Raw genomic sequence first — 27,570 nt, 5'->3', positions numbered from 1 at the left:
GATCCACGTGCAGCTTGTGAACACCCCATGGCAGAGCATGGGGATGCCCAAAGGAGACTGTGCCCCCATGGGAAGCCCACGCTGGAGGAGGAGCAGAGTGTGAGAAGTCCAACCCCTGAGGAGGAAGGAGCGCAGTGACAATGTCTGAGGGACTGAGCACAGCCCCATTCCCTGTCCCCCTGCACCACTTGGAAGGAGGAGGGAGAGAAGCATGAAGGAAATTGAGCCTGGGAAAGAAGGAGGGGTGGGGGGAAAAGTGATTTAAGACTGGAGTTTATTTCTCATTGTCCTGCTCTGATTGGATTGGTAATAAATTATGACAGTAACTGGTGACTGATCTCTCCTTGCCCTTATCCCAGCTATGACCCTTTCATTGTATTTTCTTTCCCTGTCCAGCTGAGGAGGGAAGTGAGAGCAGTTTTAGGAGGCACCCGGTGTCCAGCCAGTGTCACCTCAGTGACAATCCAGTGACAATCCAGAGAGCAGTGTCATGCACTGCCTGTATCCTGAGCTGGCTGACTCTCAGAGCCAGACTGGCTTTTCTGGCAGCACCTTGGGAAATGACTGGGTATCTGAATCCACAGATTCAGGGCATGCTGGCAGTTGTCTGTGTCCCAGGAATATAGATGTATGTAGAAATAGCCTCTCTGTGCCTCCATTTCTGTATAGCCTACAAGGGATTTGCAACCTATTTCTCATCACTCACACGCTTTTGGTTTTGGTTGCCTTTGAATACCAGGTCAGCCCAGCCCAGCAGTTTTAAATTAAACCCAAGATTTCATCCTCCTTCTTGAGGCTTCAAGCAGAAAAGGCAAAATCTGTGAGCAATGGTTTTGCTAGAGATAATTGACTGACAAGAAAAAAACAACCACTCTTTAGAATGGTTGTTTTCTTTCCTATCTGCTCAACACTGTTCGTTATCCCAGCAATTGACATAGAAATCACTAAGGCTCCTACTGAGAACCTCCCTCAGACAGGTAAATAACATTTGAATTTCTAAACACAAATGAAGTGTTTAAATATGGTGAGCGGGCTATTTCCCAGTCTGCTGTGTGTCTTTGCACTGCTGCACCTAAATCCTTGTCACCCTTTTGGAGGGAAAAATGTGAATTGTATCTTTTCCCCTTTTTTTACTTTCAATAATAAATTCTCAGCTGTTGACATCTTTCCTCACTCAAAACAATTTGTGTAAGTCCAGACACAATCATATTGCTGGAGACAGACCAAAGGTAACAGTTACCCAAGAACCCCAAACACTGTCATGTTTCTCATGTCTTTTTCACTCTTAAAAATGAAAGGTCTGAAATTTTCATCCTTCCTGCTGCAAAGGATATCCTTGCTGTGTGTCCAACAGAGTTTTCTGCTTTGCCACAAATTCAGAAGAGAATGACTTTTAACTTCTTTATTCTTCTTCCCCAGGCCTCAGCTGTTACAAATTAAGGCCTAGAAATCCTTGGAGATCACTAGCTTGTTTTCCAAGGTAGGAGGGTATCCTGTTCTTCAGATTCTCTCTCTCTCTCTCTTTTTTTTTTTCCTTACGCAATTAGAATAATAAAATCACAGAGTGGTTTGAGTTGGAAGAGATCTTAAATCTCATCTCACCCCACCCCTGCCATAGCAGGTACACCTCCCACTGTCCCAGGCTGCTCCAAGCCCCATCCAGCCTGGCCTGGGACACTGCCAGGGATCCAGGGGCAGCACCAGCTGCTCTGGGCACCCTGTACCAGGGCCTCACACCCGCACAGGGAACAATTTCTTTCCATTTTGCTTCCTAGGTTGCTAAGAGCCCCATTCAGCCTCATCTTGAACACTTCTTTTCCCTCCCCTTCAGCCTCGAGGTCTCCCCATGCCTCAAGCCCACACTCACAGTGTGTGGGGTGGCTGGGGGCATTCCCAGCCCAGGGGGGACAAATCCTCACCTCTGAGGGGACCTTTTCAGGCTCACCTGGGGTACAGTGACACCCTGGAATGCTGGTGGGACAGCCCCCCAGCCAACCTGTGTCCACCATCCATGGGAGCAGTGGAGCCCAGCACGGCGTTGCTCCATCCCAGGGCAGTGCCCGTGCCCTGTGTGGCACTGCCGGGACACCTCCAGCGCTGGCGCAGCCCCGAGCCCCCAATTCAGGACGGACACTACGGGGATGGAATGTGCCCAGGGAAAGGAACAGAGCTGAGGAAGGCTCTGGAGCACCAAGCAGGGCTGAGGGGCCTCAGTTTGGAGCAAAGGAGGCTCAGGGGGGACCTTGTGGCTCTGCACAACTCCTGCCAGGAGGGGACAGCCAGGGGGTTGGGCTGGGAACAGGGAACAGGGACAGGAGGAGAGGGAACAGCCTCAGGCTGGGCCAGGGGAGGCTCAGCTTGGACACCAGGAGGAATTTCTTCCTGGAGAGGGTGGTCAGGCCTTGGAAGGGGCTGCCCAGGGAGGTGGTGGAGCCTCCATCATCCCTGGAGGTGTCCAAGGAATGCCTGGATGTGGCACTCGGTGCTCTGGGCTGTTTGACAAGGTGGGGGGGGGGGTGTCACAGGTTGGACTGGGTGATCCTGGAGGGCTTTTCCTACCCCAGTGATTCTGATTCTGTTACTCCCATTACTCCTTTAACTGGGCCAGTGCTTGTGTTGTATCTCTGCCAGCTGCTGCTTTCTCACCTGTAATATTTAACTAATGGGGAGCAGTAAAGGGGCTTTAATTTTACAGCTCAGTCTTAAATCGACTAATTTCCTGGGAAATGCCATTTCATGGTTTGGGAATTGCCATGTGCTTTAAACTCTGCTTGTCAAACTTGCTGAGATGAGAAGCTCACCCCTAAGTGAAGAGCTCTGCAGCTGTAGCACCTAACCAACAACTGCTTCCGCTCTCTCTGCACTAGAGACTGTAATCAGTGGAACCGATCCTGTGACTGTGACTCCCTGATCTGTCCCCTCCCCGCCGCCATGGCCGCGGCGTGACGTCACTGGCCCCGCCCTCCCAGTTCCCCCCCAACTCGCGGCCACCGTAGCGGGATCGGCGGAGGCCCCGCGGCGGCCGATGGTCCGCGTTGTGCCGCCGCCCCCCGCCCGCCCCGCTCCGACCCGGCAGCGGCCGCAGATGGCGCGGCGGGGACCGGGCAGGCGGGGCGGGAGGTCACCGGCACGTCCGCCGCCGCCGCTCCTGGCGCTGCTGCTGCTGTTGGTGCTGGGCCCCGCCGCCGCCGCCGGCGAGGAGGTGGCGGTGTCCAAGGAATGCGACAAGCCGTGCGCCAACGGCGGGCGGTGCCAGCCGGGCACCGGGCAGTGCGAGTGCCAGCCTGGCTGGGTGGGCGACCAGTGCCAGCACTGCGGGGGGCGCTTCAGGTGAGCCCCCGCGGGGCGGGGCGCGGGGACATGCCCTGCGGTGGGGCACGGAGCGCGGGGACGTGTGGGGTCGGCGTGGACGGGCGTGAGCGGCTGGTTCGCGGCTGGTTCGGAGGTTCGGGGCTGGTTCAGGAGTGAGGAGTTAGGTTTGGGGTACGGGGATGAAAGGCTGGTTCAGGGGTGAGGGGCTGGTTTGAGTGAGGAGTTCGTTTGGACCGTGGGGATCGGGCTGGTTTGGGGTACGGAGGGGAGCGTGTGGCAGCCACATGAGTGGGATGGGCATGAGTGGCAGGGCAAGGGAGAAAGGAGAGGACGCAGCAGTGGCTCGGTGGCCCGAGTCAGGTTTCCCAAAGGAGCATTTGAGGGAAATAGGGAGGTGGGTACGAGAAGCAGGTTTGGGCACTCAAAAAGGGGTGGGAGGCTGAGGAGGGTCCAGGGGTGGGTGAGGGCAGTAACGTCGTGGTGCAAGGGGAAGGGCCGGGTGACAGTGAAGGGGAGGGGCGGGACCAGGTGAGGTGAAAGGTGAGCGGCAGATGGAAGTGACACTAAAGGTGAGTGGCAGGTCAAGGGAATGGTGAGGGACACTCAGGTGATGATAAAGGTGAGCGGCAGGTCCAGGTCATGGTAAAGGCGAAGGACAGGTGCAGGTGATGGTAAGGATGCACATGTTAGGGCAGGATAGGAGCGTGTTGAAGGGACAATAGGGGCTGGGTCTCTGGGCAGTGGGGGTGTGAGCGTGGGACTGATTCAGGGGAATGTGGGTGTAAAGGGATGGGCAGGAGTCATGCAGGGGGACATAAGGGATTTGGATGCAGAGGGAGAGGTGGGTGTACAAGAACAGGCTTGAGGGGTGATGGCAGCATGGGTGTGATAGGGTGACAGTGTGGAAGGTTTGGTCTGGAGATCCTCAGAGGAGGTGAGTGGTTGGGCTTCCTGGGGAGCTCTCAGAGCAATGGGATATGGATGTTTAGTGCCCCAGTTGGTGAGTACAGGATGTTTGTTATGCAGAGGCACCTCTAAGGGGGCTGAATTTTTGGTGTTGGTTGGCTGGGGTTGCACAGGCATAACTGGCGATCAGTTGTGATTCTAAGGGGCTGTGTAGGAGCAGGGATGTGGTTGTAGGGCACTGGATCAGTGAGGTCTGGGTGTGATGGATTGAGAGCCAGGAAAATGTTTGGTTTAAGTTTTAGTAGGTCCAGACAAAAAGTAATGCTGGAGGGGAGTGGGTAGGGGGATATTTTTTTGACAGCAGGGTTAGGTTTGGGAAATGTTTGTAAATGGAAGTGTAAGGATGGTGGGTGAATGGGGGTGGCTTTGAGCGTGGATGTGGCTGGAGCTGGAAGCCGATGGAAGCAGTGAGGAGCAGGTGGACAGAGGAGGACAGTGTGGGTGTGGGGCCAGTTCCTGGGCGGGGAGAAGGACTAGTGTGTGGATGGGACTAGATCACACTTAGAACAGGTTGGAGGAGAAGGACGTGCAAGTGGGTGTTAGGGCTGTGTGGAGACTCTAGAGGTGTTTGGAGGGGGGTTAAGGAAGCTCCTCTTGGCAGATCAGCAGGTGCTGGTTTTGGTTAAAGGTTATTTCGGGAGAGGTATGTGCAGGGGTGAGAAGCAGTATCCTTATGGGAGTAGCTGGCATTTGGAAGGCTCATCTTCTGGAGCTGTAATGCTGCTGGCTCTTAGGGAGGGGCAGTGGCAATAGCAGCCTGGTGGGAAAAAGCTCCTGGGGCTTGCAGGGAGACAAGACTGGGCAGTGGGAGGGGATTGAACAGGACAGAGGTTATTGGGAGAGTCCTGCTGCTTCAGAGTAATTTTTTTGGAGGAAAAAAAGGCTCAAGGAGGGCTCTGGGCAGGGGGATGGAATTCCCTGGCTCTGCACTGGTTCAGGCCACGTGCAAACGACTGTGTGTGGGAATGAGGGGTGTCTGCACAGGACAGTGATTTTTGGGCTATATGCTGATGGAAAGTGCATTTCTGCAATGCTAGGGGCAGTTCTTTTAGTGTTGGGTTACTCGGTTGGGTTGTGTGCCTGAGGTGTATCCCACTGGATGAGAAAATGGAAATCTTCATGGGAATAGGCTGAGGATGCTCCCTGGCTTCTGTATTATGGCAAGGATTTCTGTAAGATGATTACCTGCCTTGGATTCGTCAGCTGTGGCAGTGAGAGAGCCAGTGTGTGTCTGCATGCATTAGGTGAATTCCCTGGCAGGGCTGATTCCTGGAAAAGAAGGAAATGAGAAAAGGATGATTATCCTGGGCAGTGACTGCTTTATTGGGGAGCTAGTGAAAGTACCAAGCACCCTTTGGTGATGCTTCTTATGGATTTGGGAGAAGGGTAACTGTCTATATAACCTGAACTCATGGAAGAAAAATACTTTAGTTTTTTTATTCATATTTATTGACAGTCTGTAGATGAGTGTGTATTGTAAACAGTTTGACAGGGGTTTTGTATGGAAACTATTCCAGGCTAGGCAAGTCCTGGAAGTCCAAACCTAGCTTTTAAATGTCTTTTTGCCACTGTCATGATAAGCATTTTCTTTTAGCTGGGAGAGCGCTTTAAGGAATAGCCTCATACCTGTTACTTTCTTGGAGAAACTTAGGATATTTGTTGTTTTAAGGGGACTGGATTTGAGAGTCTTCCTTTTTGAATGGTAATGCCAAGTAAAAAAAAGAATTGGTGTATATTCACTGCTAATAGAACCTAAATTTTTTATCATCTTGCCTGTTTTGATAAAACTTTTTTTTCTTTCTGGCATATAATTCTAGTCTAAAATTTTGACTGAAAAAATAATACATGTTTTTCTCTGTAGGTGGTTGATTTGTCTGTTTATTAGTTTATTAAGGAGTTCAAATTTCCAGTAATGTTTTTAAACTTGGAGCTCTGAGAAATGCAAAGAAGCAGTGTTCATGGTTTTGCAGTCATGTGTCTTCTTTCACATGCCTTGAGTTTGCTCTGTCTCCTGTCAGAATTGGCTCTGCAGGAGGTTTTTGTTTGGTTCACTGTTGTCAAGAGTTTGGCTTTAGAGGACTGAATGTGTTATTAGATGCTGTAGATACAAATGGGAAGTAGAAGAGCCGGTGAAAATAATTTTCTAACTGCAGCGTGTTCTGTGTGCTTATCTGCTGGACTGAGAGATATAATTAAATTTGGCATTTTAATCATCCTATCTTATCTAGATGTATATGATGACTGTATTTGTGGCCTTGACTGTTTTCATTTACATTGTAAAGATACACCTTGTGCTTCACTAACCTACTAATCTCTCACATCTTCTTGCGTTCATAGTGAAGGATGAAATTGTAGCATCAAGTTGCAGTCTTCTAATATTCCATTTCCCTTTTTCCCTGGGAAAACTTTTTTTTAGACTGCAGTTAGATGTAGGAATAACACACACCAGATCAGTGGTGCTTTTTAGAGGTGGAAGGCTGATTTAGGAAGGACTTAAGGTGACTTTTTTTTTTTAAATGTAGAACCAGCCACTTTAGTTGTTCAAAGATAAACATCTTGGTGTTAACAGAAGCTGAAACAGAAAACACAGAATGTGCCTGATGTGCTTTTATCTTCTATTTCAGTAGAAACCTCCAGAGGGCTCTGGGCTGGCTGGAGGCTGCTATGGGCTTTGAGCTGCCATGATGGGCAGGAGAGGAGCTGCTGCTGGGAGGGATGAGAAATTCCCTAGTCACAGAGCTGCAGCAGCATCCTGAGATAACATTTGGAGCAGTGGGAGCTTGGGAGCTCCAAACTTGAGAGTGCAATTGGCAGCATTGATTATTGTACAATCAAAAAGATGCTGCACACTTGGTTAACAGACTCTTCAAAGCACTGTCTGCAGCTCAGTGATACAACCTCTCATCCTGCCTAAACTGAGTTGTCAGCCAGCTGCCTAATTAGCAGATGGAATTAAAGGTGGAAAAACCCTCTAAGATCATTGAGTCCTGCTGCCCCCCAGCACTGCCAAGACCACTACTAACCATACCCACATGTTTTTGAGCACTTCCAGGGATGGGAACTCAGCCACGTTCCTGGGCAGTCTGTTCCAGCGCCTGACCAGCCTTTCCATTAAGACATTTTCTGCAGTATACAGTCTATCCCCCCACCAGAAGTGCAACTTGAGGCCATTTCCTCTTAGTCCTGTCTCTTGTTCCCTGGGGGTAGAGCCTGACTCCCCCTGGCTGCATCCTTCTGTCAGGGAGTTTTAGGGAGTGAATGAGAATGAGCTCTTCTCATTCTAACCCTGAGTTTTTCCAGGCGGAGCCCTCCTAGCTCCCCCAGCCGCTCCTCACCAGACAAGGCAAGTAAAGCACAGAGCAAGAAATGACCTCTGGTTCACTTACATTTATTGTCCTGAGATTGTAAAGGGTTGGATTAACAAATTCAGGATAGTGATTGACTTCTTGAAAAGTCAGTGTATGTGGACTGTGTGTGTAGACTCACTGATGGGCAGTTTGATGTGTGATGGTAGCTGAAAGTAATATTTTGGCAGTATAATGAAATACCAAATGATTCCAGGAATATGGATTTTGTGTGTAAAGGCACTAGTGCTCCTTTCATGGTAATACTCTTTTTGTGGTGGGAGATGGCAAATGCTAAGCAGGACTTAACCATACATACAACCTGACAGCTGGGGAGTAAAAAACAGATCAGAGTGTATCCTTTAAACTCCCTTTTTAGTAATATAATGGGAGCAGTTACGTGTTACTGATTAGATGTAATGAAGGACTTGGTGGTAGTAGAGTGTGCTTGACCAAAGAATATTACAGTGAAGAGGAATTTTATCTCTAGCTTTGTGTAAATCACTACCTGAGAGAGTTGTGAGCTGGAAAATAACTATTACAATTCTCTTTGTTAAATAAATAGGAACTTTTGATCAAAAGCTTAAATATAAACTGTTGTCTTTAAGAAGCTAACTGAGGCAGTTTGTCGGTTTTGGAAGGTCAGGAAGATGTTTAATAGATCCAAGGATGTTAGCAATTTGAGTCAAATCAGTTTAAGTGCTCATATTAGACCTGGGGGCTGCATTTGTGCCTGATCCCCATTCTGTTCCTCCCTATTCATTAAGATATTATTGTGCTTTAAAATGATTTTCTCTTCCATGCTGCTTAATGAAAGGTTTGCTCAAACACTGTGCACTGGTAAAAAAGAATAAGCTATTCAAGTAGGAAATACTTAAGCATCATCAATTTTAATGAATACACTGAGAAAAAAAGAACAATTATATGTTTTATATGTTTTTACTTATTTTATTCTTGGAGGTATGTATAGATATCCTTATGCATGCATGTCTGTTGCGGTGCATTTGTAACACCGCTCATCTATATTTCTGTCTATCCATATATGTATATAATATATAAATACTATCTATTTTGTGGCTTGGAGCAACCTGGTCTAGTGGAAGGTGAAGGAGGTCTTCAAGGTCCTTTCCCACACAAACCATTCCATGATTCTATTTAAATGATCTGTTCATTGAGAAACTCACGGGTAATATTTAATCTGAATTCTGTGTTGTTGCTCCTCTCACTGTTTTATTGGACAATCTGATATTTTACTAGGGCTGTTTTAAGAACAAAATTTCACCTGTGAAATAATTCAGTATTTTTGAAATATCTGAGTTGTTCTGCAGTTTTTGCCATGCACTAAACGAGCAGCATAAATATTTGACTTGCGGGAGGTTTTGTTAATATTTACAACAAGCTCGCTGCTTATTTTCTGCTTTATAGTAAGGAGGCAGTAGTGGAAAATTCAGAGCAGTCAGACAAAACAGCTCATGCTGGATCCTCCCCATCATCTCTGCCTCACACACATCCAGTGCCTTGCCTGTTGGAGCTTTAGTTGTTGGAATTACTGAACACTCCATGTGTGAGAGAGAGGAGTAAGTTCTGTCCTGTTCCTGTCTTCCTGCTGAGCATGTCTGAGATGAGACCTCCTGGAACAGAGCAGATAAAGGATAACATTCCTGTGCCTGCCAAATCCAGGAACATATCACCGACTTGGACTTACAAACGCCTCCTTATCTGCAGCGGTCACCATTTGTCTCATTTCTCTGTTTCTGTAAGTATCAGGGAATACCTGCCCTAGTCCCTTAGCACTTGTCTGACACTGCTCTAGATTTTTCCAGTATTTCAGGTTCCTTTCATTTTGGCTGCAAAATAATCACAGAATGGTTTGGGTTGGAAGGAACCTTAAAGCTCTTCTCATTCTAACCCCCTGCTATGGGCAGGGACACCTTCCACTAGACCCGGTTGCTCCAACCCCTGTCCAACCTGATCTTGAGCACTTCCAGGAATGAGGCAGCCACAGGCTCCCTTGGAAACTAAAAAAATAAACTTGAGTCCAACCAGGTGTTTGTTACCATCTTCATCAGTTCACCTTTAACATGAATAACTCACATTTAAATACCAAAAAATGACTGAGATCAGCACTGTTTTCACAGAAAATAGTTGCTTTCTTTAATAAAAAAAAAAATCTAGGACCAACAATCCTTTTATCCCATGTCCTGATAAATTTAAATACTATTTGAAATACATGTGATGTATCTAACTTTTGTGGCTTGTTCCTCTGAAGCTTTTGTGAGCGATCAAATTTCAAACCCTGAGCTTTCTGCACCTAAGATGTTTATGAAATCCATGCTGAAAATCCTATATTTAGGTAATGCTGCTGCTGACCAAGCTGTTGTCTTACTCTATTAATTTAGGATACCCTTGGGTCCTCTTTTCTTGAACAGTTTCATTGAAAAATTTTATTCCGGTTTGAAGTTCTAAGCACAGCACTTGGAATTACCTTCTTGACCAGACAGAGCTTTGCTTTTTTTTTCCTGCACTCAAAATATTCCCTGCACGTAGGAGCTTTTAAATCACATCTTCTAAAGCATTGTGAGAAAACAGAGTAAAACAGGCTGAAGATGAAGTTGAGAATGAGGTGATTTTGTAAGCGAAGTAGTTTTGGGGGAGGAGGGAGCTGCTCCAAACTGGAATTCACTGTAAGAAGGACCACAGCAGGTTTATGCCAGTGCTCTGTTCTTGCACAGCCACATGCTCACATCTGCCCATTAAACCACTGCAGCATCTCGGAAGCTGGGCTGGAATATTTGGTAATCAATTTTACAGTAGCGAACAGAGATGATAATTTGCTGGTATAATTTGCATGGTTTTGAAAGAAATACTAATTTAGTCACCGAAACACTGGAGCGGTAACGACGTTTGCTTTTTGTTTCCTGCTTTTGTTTCCTTGCTTTATTTATGGCTGATCCTCGCAGAAGTTCCTTTAGACCTACTTGACACTGTCACTTTTCCTTCTTTTGCTTAAAATAAATATTTATTTGATGGAGAGACAGGTTGCTTGCCAGGCTTTTGGTGGATGTGTGCTGCATACAGATGTTTCCAGGCATGGTTTGGGCTTGAATGGGAAATGCTTGGGATATTCAGAATGTGAGGGCTTTGTCCTTATTGCAGAGTTGTGACATCATTAGGGTTGTTAAGAGCCCTTAATTGCACACAGAACAAGCTTTATGTAGCAATCTGATAACCTAAATTTGGGACGTTGGCCTAGTGGGGGATTTGGAGAATAATTGAAAGAAAATGGACTCTGTTTTGGGCTAAGTGTCTTAGTGCATCTTGCATGATGAAGAAGAATTTAAATGTTTTACTGACAAACTGAGCAATATTCCTGCTAAAGAGGGGCAGCTGATCAGAACAGATTGTGAAAAGTATTTCTTGAACACCCCATGATCTGGAAAATATTCCTGGTCCTGGTTGTGGCTTCACTTGCTAAAACAAGTTTTCTGCAGTATCACCAGATTCAGAATTTTCAGTTCCCTGAAAATGCAGTAGTGGAATTAAGCTGGTTTAGGGGAAACCATGCTAACAGAGGTGGTCTGGGCATTCCAGCCAAGGGTTTTCCAGTGTGTAAACTACCTTTTATTCTCTGCCGTGCCTGCTGGGCTCACAGCTGCAGAAGTGAAAGCGCTGTTGTACACAAACTTAGCTCGGGTGTGCTCAGTGCATGTTGCAAAAATTTAAATAGGGGGTTGTTGCTTCATGTAGGTACAGGGTGTTACACATCATCTTTGGGGTGAAAATTATCTGTAATGACCATTACCAGGAGACAGTGCTGCTCAGCTTTATGCAAGATGTATAAATACAGCTGTGAAAATCCCAGATTTTGTATTATTTGCCTTTGCCCTCTGTTTTGTGATTTTCAGAAACCTTCTTTTGTTTTCTTTGCTAGTGTCTGTAAGCTGAAAGAAAAAAATAAGGAAAGTTGTGTTAGGAAAACACTCTTTGGAAGACTTTCTTATTAGTGTTTGTATTGCTTGAAAATGTAATATTTATCTCCAAGGTGGTGCTTGTCTACTCAAAGGATAAGAAGCTTGGCACAGATGAATTAGCATTTTTTTCTAAGCTCCTTTTATAAACTCAAATACAGAAAGTGAGAGGTATTTTTCCATTCAGAAAATTTAGGTTGGGTTTAATATTTTTTCATTGCAAAGGGAAGGAATGTCTTCAATTACTTTATGATTAAAAGCTGTTTAGTTTTCAGTCATTGCAATGAAAAAAAAAATACTCCTGCAGTGGATCAGCTGTGTATTGAGCGGCTTTAGTGTTTGTTTTTTTTTTTTTTTTTTTTTTTTTTTCTTTTCTCTTTTTTTTTTTTTATTTGGTTTTTTGTTTGTTTGTTTGTTTGTTTGTGGTGTTTTTTCTTTTTCCCTTCCTCCCCTCCATTTCTTTGTGCTTGTGTCATTATCTCTTTCCTGGCACAGTTTGGTCATTTTCCACATGTTGGTGTCATGTCACTGCTCCCAGATACTTTGAATGCAGTTGCACTATCTAGAGAAAAATCTAATAATTCAGGTTTACCCTGAGCACAGCTTTTAGATTTCATTGCTTGTTACAATCAAGAACGTGTTTGAGTTCCTCTAAAACAAGCTTTTCAGCGTGGTTTTGTGAAGGTTTTTTGCAGCAAGGTGCAGCATGTTTCCTGCCAGAGTTGTGCACCTGTCTGTTTAATGATTAATTTACACAGTCAGTCTCCCATTAATCCAGAGTGGAGAGTGTCACTTGAATTTTATAGTGATTTCAGAGTTTAGATCTCTAGTGTCTGTTTGCTACATTGATCTTGTGTGAAGTCATCAAAGGTGATGCTGCAAAGATTTCCAGCCTTTACAAGACCTGAGTTTCAGAGTACTGTGGAACTGAATTGCTGACTGGGCAGGCCAGTGCTACAAGAAAAAAAAAAAAAACCAAAACAGGGAAAACTCCAGCATTGTTTCCTATTAAGGATTTTAGTGCTGCTAGCAAAAAGTATACTACTGTATCCAAATTGTGAGCATACATTGAAGTTGCTGGCTTGCTGGAAGCAAAGTATTGCATTCCAAATAATATAGTGAGAAATAATTAGTTTTGAGGTCACTGGTGATTTTAATTTTAATTTTTTTCAAGGGGAGATCAGGAACAGGCAGAATTGTTGGGTGAATTGCTTTTAGTTTTGTTGAAAAATTAGAAATTTATTGTTGTTCAAGATACACTCTGCATCTGCATTTATGTATAGTTGCTGCCTCCTTGTTTGACAGTGTGTCAGTGCACTTCAGTTAAGGGATTGATTTATTACATTGAAACGCGTAACAGGCAGCTCTATAAATTTGGGTCAGTCGGTGTCTTTCTCACAAGCACAGGTTGCAGTGACTCTTTAAATTCATTTTGGGAATAGTAATGGGTGTTTAAGTACGCTCTCGTTCAGCTTCTGGAGGATGAATCATTTTGAGGAGGTGTTGATGTGGTTCAAAGTCAAAACCAGGATTTGACTTCTTGCCTATGCACACTTTTTCTGAAATATCCGTACTAATATTACTGGAATTTTAAATTTTCTTGTGGATACTGCTGATAGTCTGTTAACTTGTTTTATCTGAATTTATGTGATGAGCCCAAAGAAAACTCTAGAGCTGCTGAAAGCATGTTAAACCAGTAATTTGTGGATCATTTTCAGCTTTTCTCAGTACCTGAGCTGATGAGAATTTCTGGGACAGCAGGCAAATGTCAGTACCAGCAGAATTCCCTTATGTGGGTACAATAACAATGGTACAATAACAATTTCTATGCAAGTTTGGTGTTTGAATGTGAGAGAATGGGGATTTGGATTTCTGGTAGAAACAGGAATGTGTGGTCTGGCTGGAAAAGCTGAAATTACTTTATAGCCTTTAACTTTACTGTTCCCTTTAGAATAGATGATGACAGACTTCAGGAATCAATACAGTTCATCATCTAATCCCCTTGGTTCAGTTTCCCTATCAATTAATTAGGACAAATTATTTATATGGTCTAAAGATGTTCTGATGATGACTCTATTTACATAGGAATTTGGAGGTTTGGAAGCATATTTAATGACAGTTTGGCATAGCAACTGGTATTCAATTGTCTATTCTGAGAATAATACTGCCCTACAGAAGAAATGTGGTTAATGTAACTATAAATATGCCTAAATCATCTTCACTGAGGCTGATGAAAAAGGATATTGTGTGTTAAAAGTGATGGAGTTTAAATGTGATCTTAATTTCTCTATTCAGCACTTACAGGAATTTGTCATATGATATGGAAAGACAAGAAATCACAGTGTGGGAATTGTGTTATCAGATCAAAGCCGGTTGAGGCATCAAGAGTGGCTTCTGTGCCTGAGCTTTGCTTGCTTGCAGTGCAAGATGTACGTGCATTAGTTAGGACGTGGTGCTGGAGGAGACATCCTTTGCTATATTGCCACTGCCTAAATCCCACTGATTTTCCAGTATCCCAAGGCAGGTAGGATTGAAGCATGAGTGCAGCTGTGAAAGTATGGTGACTCACACTATGGAGTTGTAGACCTGGGCTCCTCAAGCAGTGCCCTGTGGTAAGACAGGTTCTACATGAGTTTCACCAGTGCCAGTGAGATTGGCTGGGCTGGAGGTTCTCCCAGGGAACATGGAGGGAGCGCTTTCCCGTTTTCTTGTTAGGTTGATGTAACTTCATACGTCTGTTCTACACTTTGCCAAGGGCAGAGGCACATTCCACTATCCCATGTTGTTCCAAGCCCCATCCAACCCGCTTCCAGGGATGGGGCAGCCACAGCTGCTCTGGGCACCCTGTGCCAGGGCCTTACACCCTTACAGGGAAGAATTTCTCCCCAATATTGCATCTAACCCTGCCTGCAGTCAGTGGGTCAGCATTCCCCCTTGTACTGTCATTCCATGTCCTTGTCCAAAGTCTCTCTCCAGCACTCTTGGAGCTGTTTTAGGTACTGCAAGATGCTGGAATTTCTTCCTGGAGCTTTCTCCAGGCTGAACAAACCCCAGCTCTCTCAGCCTGTGTCCATAGGATTCCTTGCTTTTTACCTGTGGATTTGAAGAAGAAATTCTGTAGGAGACAACCATGTCTATTGATTTTTGTTTGCACTTGAATTTTTCATACGTTTCGTATTGATTTAAAGGTATAAATTTGCAGAAGTCTGAGCCCTTCATGGCTAGGCTTTGTGGGTCTCTCTGGGCATCAAAGCTGTCTTGCGTTTCTGTGGTAAGTTCGATAAATAATAAATCAATTTCTGTCATTCACTGAAGGAAATCTTTCTGTTCAGGTTTAGGGAGATTAACAGGATTCTACAGACACTACTGAAATTGATGTTGCCTTAGTGTCTTGTAACACACTGAAAATATGAAAGTGTGTGGATGAAGGCCACTACCCATCAATGCTGGAGGAGATAAACCACTATGGATGATCTCTGTAGTAACTGTCATATCTGACAGCTGAACCTGGAAAGAAGAAAAAGCACCCATTTTGAGGTCAGAAAGCATTGTGGAAAGTTTTTAAATTCTCCTAAATTAAACATGTGATAAGAGCAGTTAAAAGGTGCCATGCCTGATGGCCATAGTGAGTGTTGGAAGCTTTGACAGGCTGGGCTGTTATCTCCTGAAGATTAACAGCAGGTCAGGACTGTGACTTGGCACAAGATGCTTTCCCTTTAATCTCCAATTAAATTAAAAAAGTGCCAGATAGCTATAATTTTAATGGGGTAAAATATATGCACACATATTTTTCCCCTTCTCATGACTGACTCACATTTCAGCAGAGGTTATCTTCTAATACCTTTGAGTCCTTTTATAAGCTTTTTTTAATAAGTTGTACATGTTCATCATTAGGTCTTTAAAAACAAACTCTGGAAAAGCTTAGCCCTGGTGAGTTGTGTGTCGCTGTAACTTCTGCGAGGAGTGAAAATAGTAGGAATGGTAAGTTTAGAAATTTTCTTCTTGGGTTTTCTTTTGGCAGCTACTTGTGTACATAGTATGTGTAAAACGTATGTAATGTAGGTAAAGCTCTACGATTTCTGAGATGTGGAGTCAAAGTAATTACTGTGCATGTCACTTATATTCCTAATATATGGTATTTTATTTAAGTAATGGAGCTAACGAGAAAAGAGAACAGGTCAGCAGAGTAAAATAGTTGTACAAAGTAGTTTTGATATATGTAATATGAAGTATATTATGTATCATCTCATCCTGATCTTGGTAGCAAAGGTCCTACTGATTATGCAGTAAAATATCTTAAAACATTGCTGGCACTGAATACTGTTTGAGATATTCCTGGACACACAGAGTAAACTGAACCCAAACTTTTCAGGTGGGGGATTTTGAAATTAAACCCTGCTTAGGATCTAAAAATGTAAATAAAATATTGTTATGAGCTGCCTTTTGAGGAACCCTATCCATAGACTGTACAGGATATGCTTGTTCTAAATGGGCACTGAACTAAAGGTAGATGGTGGCGATATGCCACCTGAAGTCTTATTCCAGGGCATCTTCAGATACATTCCTGCAGGAGAGAAGGGGAGACTGAGGTCAGAGCTCGCCGTGAACTGCAGTTCCTCCTGAGGGGCAGCTCTGGTCTCTGTTCTCTGTGACCAGTGACAGGACCCAAGAGAATGACTGAAGCTGTGTTAGGGCAGGTTTAGGTGGAGATCAGGGAAAGGCTCTTCCCCCAGAGGGTGGTCAGACACTGCCCAGGGAATGGTCCCAGGGCTGCAAGATCTCCAGGAGCATTTGGGCAATGCGCTCAGGCAGAGGGTGGGATTGTTGGGTTGTCCTGTGCAGAGCCAGGAGCTGGACTCAGTGATCCTTGTCAGTCCCTTCCAACTCAGGATATTGTGTGATTCCATGTGGAAATAAAGCCAAACCCAGTACAGCTGTCTTCCCTGCTGTCCTTAATTCCTAGTGATACCCATAGCAAACTAGTGGCAGCAAACTGCAACAGGATTGAAAATGGGGAAGGGAAATTGCTGTGCATCACTTGGTCTGGTTTGGGGGTTTTCTTGGGTTTTTTTTTTTTTTCCACAGTCATGGTTTGTACCTTGAGTTGTTTTCTGTGTTTTCGTTGAAGTTTCAATTCAGAAGGGTTATAGCACACTTCCCTCTCCAAGTGCATTAATACAGGATAGAATTACAGGACTGATTTATGAAGTGGATAACCACTGTGATGCTGAATTGATTGGTACAAGGAGGTGCTTTGCAGCCCCTGCAGACAGGCTGGGTGCTATCAGACTGATGCCATCAGAGTCTTACCTGCCAATCTGAATGTACTTTTAGAGAGCTGTTTCCACACCAAGCTTTTGGAGAATGGCCAGTCCTTTCCCAAGTTGGCTGTTAAACTGCAGAGCCCATCCCGAGCACTAGAGGTGAAAACATGGGACATGTGTTTACATGTCTTGTTACTTATGCACACCGAGGGAGTTTGTAGGACTCCTAGTCATAACATTTGTATTGTGTTGCCCTTAAAATAGTCCATGTTGTACTTTGTCCTGATTATTTGTGTATTGATGGCATTCACATTCACTGGTTCAAAAGAGATTTTCTGCCTTTTTCATTGCTACTCTTTTAATACTTTGATTAGATTTTCAGAAGTTTTATTGTATCCTCTATATCCTTAATACAATTTTAAAACCTTTTCTTCATCTAATTATAATTGAATTTTGCCCTTGAGCAGGCGTATGAATAATCTTTAAAGAGCAGTTTTAAAACTAGGGTGAAGAAAGCGAAGAACTAATCATAGAAAGTAACATTAGTTGAGTCTTTGGTTTGTGCAGTAGTGATTAAAAAAAATGGAGGGAAAGATGATCTGCTGTCTTTAGACTATCAGTCTGACCTTGAGATCAAAATTTAAGAATGTGTTAAAGGAAAGAATGATAGTACACAGACAGAAATTGCTAGGTAGATTTTCCATTTGTAAGTGATACTGTTTAAAATACAATATATGTGTATGTTGGATGTTTTATAAGTATCATTTAGGATGAAGGCACCTGTAAGAGATAAATAACTGTAATCTGGGCTTTGGAAGCCTCTTTGATTCAACGGCACCACCCAGAGCAGGACTGCACTGCATGACCTATGAAGAACTTCTCACCTGTGTGTGGTAGTCAGGAAATCTGGAGAGTTTTATCTTCCATTCTGCCATTTCTATTGACACAGAATTAATCAGGCTCCTTCTCGTATTGCAGGTATGGAAGGGGAGCAGTTGGTAAGGTGTTGAACAGGAGGATAAGGGTTAAAAGAGGGACCAAGGGGGGGGATTCTGCCCCGCTGAGGTGAGACCTCACCTGCAGAGCTGCCTCCAGCTCTGGGCCTCCAGCACAGGAAAGACCTGGAGCTTTTGGAGTGAGTCCAGAGGAGACACCAAGATGATGAAAGGGATGGAGCAGTTCTGCTATGAGGAAAGGCTGAGAAAATTGGAATTGTTCAGTCTGGAGAAGACAAGGCTCTAGGATGAACTAATTGTGGCCTTCTAGTAACTGGAAGGAGCTGACAAGAAATGTAAAGTGACTTTGGACAAGGACTTAGTGAGACAGAACGAGGGGGAATGGCTTCAAACAGAGACAATATTGATTTAGATTAGATATAAGGAAGAAAATTTCTATGGTGAAGGTGGTGAGGTGGCACAGGTTGCCTAGAGAAGCTGTGGCTGCTCCATCTCTGGAAGTGTCCAAGATCAGGTTGGATGGAGCTTGGAGCACCTTGGGCTAGTGGAAGGTGTTCCTGCCCATGGTGGGGGTTTGGAATTGCATGGGCTTTAAGGTCTCTTCCAACCCAAACCATTTCATGATTCATGAGGCAAAGATGTAGCTAGCACCTGAGTCATCTGCCATGTTTATATTAATAAATAGTTTTTACTTTGATGAATTTGTTCTCTTTCAACTTTATTGGTAAGTGAGTGCTTCTCACAATTTGGGGAATTGTCTGGGAGACTTGACCTCTGACTCTGCGGAGTGTGACAACGGGAATAGGGGAAGGCATACCCTGCTGATTCTAGCAGCCCCTGACATGGAGTATCTTCTTATGAAATGTTTGGATTACCTTATCTGAGAAGGGAGGAAAGGCTGCCAGTTCCTGAAACAAATGACCTGTATCTCAAAAATTATTTGCAGGCGATAATGCTCTCTTTTGCAGAGCTTAGAAGAAAGGGGTTGTTGCCCCAAACATCAGCTCTGGACATTTACATACGTCAGGTATAACTGGGAGATTGGATGTTGGTAAAATCTTGGAAACTTGACACTGATATGGGAAGGTCCCTTTCCAGTACCCTTGACAATTGAGACAGCAGTGCACACTGCAGAGAGAGGGTTGGCACATGCAACCTGAATTAAAGGACCAGTGGAGTCACCTCCCAGAGACTGGACTGTGATACAGAGAAGTAACCCTCTCAAATTAACTCTTAAAATATTATCTGTCCCAAAAATGAATAATTTAAATTTTACTCACTGGATTATAATTTTAGTCCTAGTAAACTCTATCTTAGCTGACTGTTGCATTAAATGACATAGAACCTGGAAAGTTGCTGGAAAAAATTAATGGTGGTTCACCCATCATCTCTGGGTCAATATGGCTGTTCTGATAAACCTACAAAATCTCAGGAAAGGATCCCTGGTGGAACACAAACCTACTAGATTGTCCAAAATTTAGGAACATAGGCTCAAACATCAGAAAGCTTGCCTATGTGCCAGTACAGAAATGGAACAGTGTGGGATTCTCACTCAGTGGTGGGATAACCTATTTGGGAAAACCTATGGAGAAAGATGGGCTTCTTTCTATTATGTACCTTTGCTGGATTATTGCTTATACCTTGTCTTATTCCCTGTTTTATCAGGTTAATTGCTAGTGTAGTAGAAGAAGTGCAGGTTATCAGAATGCCAGTGAACCCAAACCTAGCAGCTGCTAGTCAAAGAATAGGAGCCCAGAAGATCATGGTCCTAAGGAGGCAAGATCAGAAAAAAGCGAAACCAGAAGATGACCTACATCTTATTTTACACAAGCTAGAGCAAAGCTATGCATCTCAGCAGGAGACAAAGACCTAAAACTTTGGAATAAGCCTAGCTCAGCACAAACATGAGTTTGCAAAATAACAGGTCTAGAGTATAACTGTTATGTTTGAATAGAACCATTTTGCAAACATGGCCCAGCCCACACCGGCCAGACAGATAACCAAACCAAGGGTCTCAGCAAAAAGGTGATAAATAAAAAGGGGGTGGATTGTGAGGGGTAAAATAATGTTTTGCTTCAGCCATAAGAATGTATACTTAATGTCACGTAGGAAAAGATGTAGCTAGCAGGAGGCTAGGCCTTGGGAGGGAGCGTGGCAGGGAGGAAAAGGGGATGTTTGTTCCAGGGGAGAGAAAGGGGAGAGTGGAGGAGCTGTTGGTTTGAGTGTAGTAGGGCCAGGAAGAATGTAAGTTCCTGAGTTCCCCAGGCAGTGGGAGAGGGGACAGGGACACTCCTGGCAGGGGAAGGGCATAAAGGTTTGTACATTTTAGGGGGAGGTGTGCCTCCTCAGTGAGATGCACCGTCACAGCTGCCGTGTTTATATTAATAAGTAGTTTTGCTTTGATGACTTTGTTCTCTTTCAGCTTTATTGGTGAATGAATGTTTCTCACACTGTGAAAGAAAGGGAGAGGGTAGGAAATTGGAACTGGAACCTGATGTAGTATTTTCATTCACGACCTGGGTAAAGTGAAGAGATGTGCACTTCTTACATCACTGATGATGTCGCTGTGCACCCTGGTGCAGAGATCACACCGTCATCTGGGCAGAGCAGGGGGAATGGAGTGACAGAACGGGGCTGAGGTGGCATCCCACTCACGGGGGATTTACAGAAAAAGCCTGTTAAGATGGAGTTACATAAAAAAAAAAAGACCCAGAAACAGTAATTGGTTCTTTGAATGGTTGTTACTTGTCAGCATGATGCATTTGGGAAGACAAAGGAAAAAAGCAGAGAGGAGGAGGAGGAAAAATGATAACTATGGTTCAAAGCCCTGGTAGGAGTATCTCCTGGGTAGTATCATCACTTTCTGATCAGTTGGTTTCTTTTTAATCATGTGCTTGCAAAGAGGATTTTTCTGGTTTTGTTTTTAGGGGCTCTGGCTGTCATTTCTCTTTAAGTTTTTTGTCTGTTGATCAGCAAATGCTCTTGGCCTGGAGCTGTTTCTTACCAGTCTAAGAACCGGGTGGTGTTCATTCCACAGTGCTTCATGGGTGCTAAACTGAAATTACTATTTCAACTACTGAAGGTAATTTTTAAATGGAACAAGTCCTCATGTTTAATCCAGAGACATTGATGATTCACTCCAGCACCAGTCATTCCACGATCCTTTGCATCTTTTCCTCTACAGCCCAGTGACATCTACTCAGATTAGAAACTGGAAGTCAGTAACTGTAGAACATTTGGCATGCCATCATCACTTTATAAACCTATTAAGTTGTTTTAGAAATATTTTTATTGTTTTTTGTTACACATTGCTCTCCAGCTCACTGGGAGCAGGTGGATACTTTATTTCTTAATTGTCACCCTGTCAGCTTTTTCTCAAATATAAAAAATACTTTTCTATTAAAATTTAACTAGACATATAAAGGCTTGTCACACTCTTAATATAGAACAGCAGCTTCAAATGGAATAAATTAGAGCAAAACAATGTGTGTATGTTATCACTTCTCATGGAGAGCTGCTGACAGCAGAGCAGGCTGGGGGGGTGGTCTCTCCCTCTGCTTTCTGTCTGGAGCTGAAGTTCACCCCAAACCCACTGGTTGAGGAATCCTGACAATCATGACTCTTTGGGAGCTTCACAAGGCTTCTCAGGTGTTCTTCTGTATATAAAATTAACTTGCAGGAAGTAATATTTTTTTCCATTCCTTACAATGTTGTGATGTTTGTTTCCAGCTTTCTGCTGTGAATTCTGTTCTCCCAGCTTCGGTGCCTTGTGTGATGTGTAGTCACTGTTTGTGTGATGAAGTTTGTGCTTAGAGGATTGAAACACTAATTTCAACCATGGTATCTTTAAATTATTTCAAAAATTCAGATGAAACCTCATGTGGAACATTGTATTTTTGGTGTGGAATGGTGGAACCTGTGCAGAAGTGATGTTAAAGTTTTTATGTGAAATGTCAGTAAGGCATGTTTGCAAATTACTCTTTTTTCCTGCCCTACATTTATTTACATAAATGATTTTTTATTTGTTATGGGATTAAAAAGTGGTTGTTTTTAATGCAGTGCTGAAGTGATACTGTTAGTAACCTTGCAAAAATATTGCATTAACATTTAATTTTTATGAAATGCTTCACTACACTGAATCTTTCATAAAATCCTCTTGCCAGTGCCCCTGTGTTAGGGAGTTGTGGGAATGTGACTGGGATAGGCAGGATGCAAAGTGCTCTGCAGCAAATTAGTGGCTGGGTGAGGTTGTTTGTCTGGCAGAGCAGCCTGTGCTTATTGACAAGTCACAGCACTGCTCATGTAGAAATAATTTTGTCTCCAGAGAAAAGAGGATGGAGAGCCCTGGGAAAATTTCTGCTTTTGGGTTCAGTGTGGGGCAGTGAGGATCACAGGCAAGAGACAGCTTGGACCATACTCCTGATGAATGCATCGGCCATGGCTTTTGTCCATGAGGGAATTACTTATTGATCATTGTGGAATCAACATTGACACCATGAAATCCTGTGTCTCACCGAGATAGCAAATGTGTCATGCAAATAGTAACTAAATTTATTTGAGTTCCAAAGCAGCAACAAATTTAGTACAAACTGTGCAAGACTCCTGTTTCCCTCTGATGTTTAAGGGGTTGGTGTGAAAGGTCCTGTGGGTGAGTTTAATAATTGTCTTTGCCTGTAAAGCCCTGATGGCTTTCAAGGGTTTTCTGTGTTTGCTGTCCATGAAACACTTTTGGATTCAGCTTTAAAGCTGTTGTGCACACATAGAAAATGGTGACTTTAGTTAAACATTGAAATTAATGGTCCAAATCTTAAAAATGAATATTCAGTATTTATCAATTCTTGCCTTCTCTGTCTCTGAAATACCAGACAGTTATTTAGCGAGAGGGAGAAACAAAAAAACAACAAAAACCAAAACAAAAAAATAACAAAAAGAAAAAAACCAAACCAAAACAAAAAGTCATGTAATTTGTGATGGAGTTGATGGCAAAGGTCTAAATGCTGCTTGTCCTCCTTGCTTTGGAGGGTTTCGCTCAGGGTTAGCTGAGCTGATACCAACAGGTATTAGCTCAGTCTTGGCCCAGTCCTATTTAATATTTTATTGATGGTCTGGATGAGGGGATTGAATGCACCCTTAGCATGTTTGCAAATGACATTAAATTCTGTGGAAGTGTCAGTCTGCTGGAGGGCAGGAAGTTCTGCAGAGGGGTCAGGGCAGCTGGACTGATGGGCTGAGACCACCGAGCTGAGGGTCAACAAGGCAGGGTGCTGAGTCCTGCTCTTGAGTGCAGCAAACTCATGGAGCATTCCAGGTGACAGAGGGGCTGGCAAAGGCCCTGGGGGTGCTGTGATAGCTGCTAGACATGAGCCCAGGTGTGCACAGGTGGACAGGGGGCCGATGGCCCCTGGGCTGTGCCAGCAGGGCCAGGGCAGTGCCCATCCTTGTGCTGGCAGTGCTGGGGCACCTCCAGTGCTGGGGCAGCTCTGGAGAGCCCTGGAGGGGCTGGAGCGTGGCCAGGGCAGGGAACAGAGCTGGGAAGGGGCTGGAGAGTTCCTGAGGGAGCTGGGAAGGGGCTCAGCCTGGAGCAAAGGAGGCTCAGGGGGGACCTTGTGGCTCTGCACAGCTCCTGCCAGGAGGGGACAGCCGGGGGGTCGGGCTGGGAACAGGGAACAGGGACAGGAGGAGAGGGAACGGCCTCAGGCTGGGCCAGGGGAGGCTCAGCTTGGACACCAGGAGGAATTTCTTCCTGGAGAGGGTGGTCAGGCCTTGGAAGGGGCTGCCCAGGGAGGTGGTGGAGCCTCCATCATCCCTGGAGGTGTCCAAGGAATGCCTGGATGTGGCACTCGGTGCTCTGGGCTGTTTGACAAGGTGGGGGGGGGTGTCACAGGTTGGACTGGGTGATCCTGGAGGGCTTTTCCTACCCCAGTGATTCTGATTCTGTTACTCCCATTACTCCTTTAACTGGGCCAGTGCTTGTGTTGTATCTCTGCCAGCTGCTGCTTTCTCACCTGTAATATTTAACTAATGGGGAGCAGTAAAGGGGCTTTAATTTTACAGCTCAGTCTTAAATCGACTAATTTCCTGGGAAATGCCATTTCATGGTTTGGGAATTGCCATGTGCTTTAAACTCTGCTTGTCAAACTTGCTGAGATGAGAAGCTCACCCCTAAGTGAAGAGCTCTGCAGCTGTAGCACCTAACCAACAACTGCTTCCACTCTTTCTAAAGTAGGGATTGTAATTAGTGGAACCATTTAACTCTGAGCCAGTTTGAACAGCCTGTCTTAATCTAAATAAAACTCAAATGCTTTGAGCAAGTTTTGCCTCCTTTTTCCCCTATCAGGCTTTAATAAATAAATTAAATAATGAGATGGAAAAAGCTCAGAATAGTACTGCAGAGCTCTTGGCAGGCAGGAAAACAGCTGTTGCCACGGGTGGGATGAAGGGGAATAAAACAAGTTAGGTCGCCAACCTGCCCTTGCTTGTCCCTGTCACAGATTACTGTGACAGCTCACCTTCTTCCCAGAGCCAGTGTCACTCCTGAGAGCTGGGCACGACTTTTCCCTCTGCTTTGGGAATCATGTTTCCTTTCTGAGGTTTCAGTTCTGTGTGTTCAGGTGTAACAGGGGTTTGACATGACCTGGGCTATGGGAACCTCACCTGGTTAAGCACTCCTGGTCCAGGTACTTGGGATACTCAGAGGGGCTTTGTAATTGGATGTGAGAGTTTTAAAATTTCCTAGGAAACATTGTGCAGACATATTTTAAATCATTTTTGTCATGAAACCATGAATTTTTATTTGTACATTTGCATAGATAATTTTAGCATAAGAACAAAATGGTTCCTGAAAGCTGTTGTCCAGTGCCTGGTACCTTTGGATTTTTCATATGTGTAAGAGGAATTTATCTCCATGATTGCTTCACTTCTTACTCCTTGTGCTATAAATTACCTCTGACAGATTAATTTGAAGCACAGGAAATGAGAGGAAGTACTGACCTTATGATGCATTGATGCATCTGTGGTTAGGTCTGAGAAACATTCAGCTGGGATTTCCTCCTTTGACCTGAAGTTTGGTATTGTGCTAAATATCTGAAATGAGGGCTGACACCAAGATTGCCCTTGGTGTTGTACCTCTGCTACACCTGTGTGTGTTCCTCAGCCCCATAGCAGGGCAAAGAATTGCTTTGGGCCTGGAACAGAAATATATCCAAGTGGAAAGGAGCCTGGTGGACACCCAAGTCATATCAGCACCTTGAAATGTGTCTGAGCATGGACAGTGCAGTGGTGTTGGAGTGTGCTGCAGGGCAGCACTCCATGTGACGTGGCTTATGGGTTTCTGCTCTGCAGGACTCCACTTAAGTGGTTCTCCTAGTGCTCCATCATAGGGTACAATGAAGTATAATTTCTTTGTTTGAGCAATTTTAAGGCAGGAATGAACTTTTCCTTACAGGTTTAAGGGTGGGGCCTGGGGGTGATTGCTGTTTCTCTTATAAATAATGTTTTAAGCCACCTTGGTTGTGAATAGAGATAATGAAGTGAAAATGTGGGAAGCTAAATGGGAAAGTGGAACGAGGCAAAACCTTTTTCTTTCCTGTTTTTCTTAATAAAATAAGGCAAGCACAGCAGTATTTTGTACACAATTCCTTGTTACTGCAAACAGACTTTTAGAATCATTGAATAGCTTGGGTTAGAAGGGACCTTAAAGTCCTTTGCATATTATTCCATTCCACTGCCATTAGTGGGAACACCTTCCACTGTCCCAGGCTGCTCCAAGCCCCATCCAGCGTGGCCTTGGACACTGCTGGGGATGGGGCAGCCACTGCTGCTCTGGGCACCCTGTGCCAGGGCCTCATCTCTACTGTAGAGAATAATTTCTTCATAATATTTAATCTAAACCCTCCTTCATCTTAGGGCCATTTCCTATGGACATTACCAGAGTGAGGAAAGTTTGGTGATGACTGAATCCTAAATAAGAAGTTGGGACATTCTTTAGTTGTTTAATAACTGAGAGGTGGCCTCTCAGTCATGTACAGCTTGGTGAAGTGAGGGGTTATTTCAAAACTTTGCATAACTAGTGTTGAGCTACTGTCTTTGTTTTTGTTGTCACAAATCTGTTGGGAGCAGATGGAATTTCATTTTTTCCCCACTACTGTCCCAGAATAACTCCTTTCAAAGTCATTTTGGAGGCAATGGGAGAGGTGCATATGGCTGGGCTAGGGATGTAAGCAATGATTTTTCACAGCTTACACCTTCCCTCAGGGAGTTTAGTTCTCTGCTGGCTGGGTTGGATGTCCACAATTGTGGTATTTTTTTGATTGGTCTGTCTGTTGCATTTGTTTTGTGTTCTTGATTTTTTTGAAGGAAGAGTTTCTTTGTAGTGATTATCAAGAGATCTGCATGTCAGACACTGCCTTACTAGAAGAAAAGATAACGCCCCCATCTTTCCCCCACCATGCAGGAGCATCTGTCTCTATACAGCTGAGGAATCAGGAGGCTGCGGTGTGACATTCCCTGAACCAAGACTGATTCACAGACAAACACTCCAGAGCTACTTACCCTAGAAAGAAATGCTAACAGGGCTTGGATTATAAAGATACTGTAGTGAGACTGTTGCTAAGGCAGCATTGACACAAACCACAAATTCTGTGTAATGTGTCAATGAGTGCATTGTTTCTATATTTTCAAAGTTTGTTCTGAAAATAAAATGGTTGCATGTAGTCTTTGCTTGATTAAAGTGTGCTTAAAAAGTCATAGAATCACAGGATGTTTTAGGTTGGAAGGGTCCTTAAAAAAGCCCATCCCATTTCACCCCTGCCATGGGCAGGGACACCTCCCACTGTCCCAGGCTGCTCCAAGCCCAGTGTGCAGCCTGGCCTTGGGCACTGCCAGGGATCCAGGGGCAGCCACAGCTGCTCTGGGCACCCTGTGCCAGGGCCTGCCCACCTTCCCACCTGCCCAATCTCCCATCCATCTGGCAGTGGGAGCCATTCCCTGTGTCCTGTCTCTCCAGGCCTTGTCCCCAGTCCCTCTCCAGCTCTCCTGGAACCCCTTTAGGCTCTTGAAGGAGCTCTAAAGTCTCCCTGGAGCCTTCCCTTCTCCAGGGGAACATTCCCAGCTCTCCCAGCCTGCTTTATTTTGTAGAAGGGTTTTTTTTTTTTTTTTCAAAAACAACTTTTCTTGCTGCATATTCTCCCCTGGTAAGGAATCAAGGCTTGGTGTTTTAATAGCCAAGAATATCTCTTGGTGCGTTAGGAAATACCTGATCTGGACTGTAAAATTTATTGTGCAGATGCATTTAATAAAGGCATAACAGTCTGTAGTGCCTAAACCCACCCCATTCCAGAAGGGATTTAGTCTGCTCCCAGTGAGGCTGACAAACACACTCTGGCATACGGAAGTCCCTCCAACTCCTCACCTCCTGGAGTCTGGAGCTGTTGAGTTACTGGATGACTTTCACATTTGGTTTATTTGCTCAGGCTCTTAAATAAACACTGGGATGGTTTGAGTACCATGGGTTTATTTCATTCTTCCCAGGAGCTGGTGGAAAAGCTTAGCCTGGCTGGTGGAGTAGTCTGTGTGGTTAAAGTGACCTGTGCCAGCAGTAGAAAGTTTTCATTGAAGGGATTAAGATGATTTAATCAAAGCTACATGAAGTCTGGCCTTTTCTCCATGTGCTAAGCCAGGATTTTGGCTGTGTGTTTGAGTCTAAAGTGCTGCAGCTGACTTCCCATCGCATAGGTGAGTGAGAACACGCAGCTGGACATGT

At 44.4% G+C, this 27,570-nt stretch overlaps 1 protein-coding gene across 4 annotated transcripts in view; it reads left to right on the top strand.

The window, feature by feature from the left end:
• Window positions 1-3,013: 3,013 nt before the first annotated feature.
• The window catches only part of ATRN (attractin), a 143,837-nt gene continuing 119,280 nt past the window's right edge, over window positions 3,014-27,570 (top strand). For 3 of the 4 annotated variants that reach the window (XM_053940315.1, XM_053940317.1, XM_053940316.1), the window contains exon 1: window positions 3,036-3,330. In XM_053940315.1, coding sequence (XP_053796290.1) covers window positions 3,086-3,330 — 245 coding nt within the window. In that variant the 5' untranslated portion in view covers window positions 3,036-3,085. Of the gene's footprint in view, window positions 3,331-27,570 lie in introns of all 4 variants that reach the window. The other variant, XM_053940318.1, reaches the window with a different exon arrangement.

This window comes from Vidua chalybeata, chromosome 4, assembly GCF_026979565.1.
Source record: "Vidua chalybeata isolate OUT-0048 chromosome 4, bVidCha1 merged haplotype, whole genome shotgun sequence".
In the NCBI taxonomy this organism is placed as follows: Eukaryota; Metazoa; Chordata; class Aves; order Passeriformes; family Viduidae; genus Vidua; species Vidua chalybeata.
The sequence above is the reverse complement of the archived record's forward strand: the minus strand, read 5'-3'. Positions and strand labels throughout refer to the sequence as shown.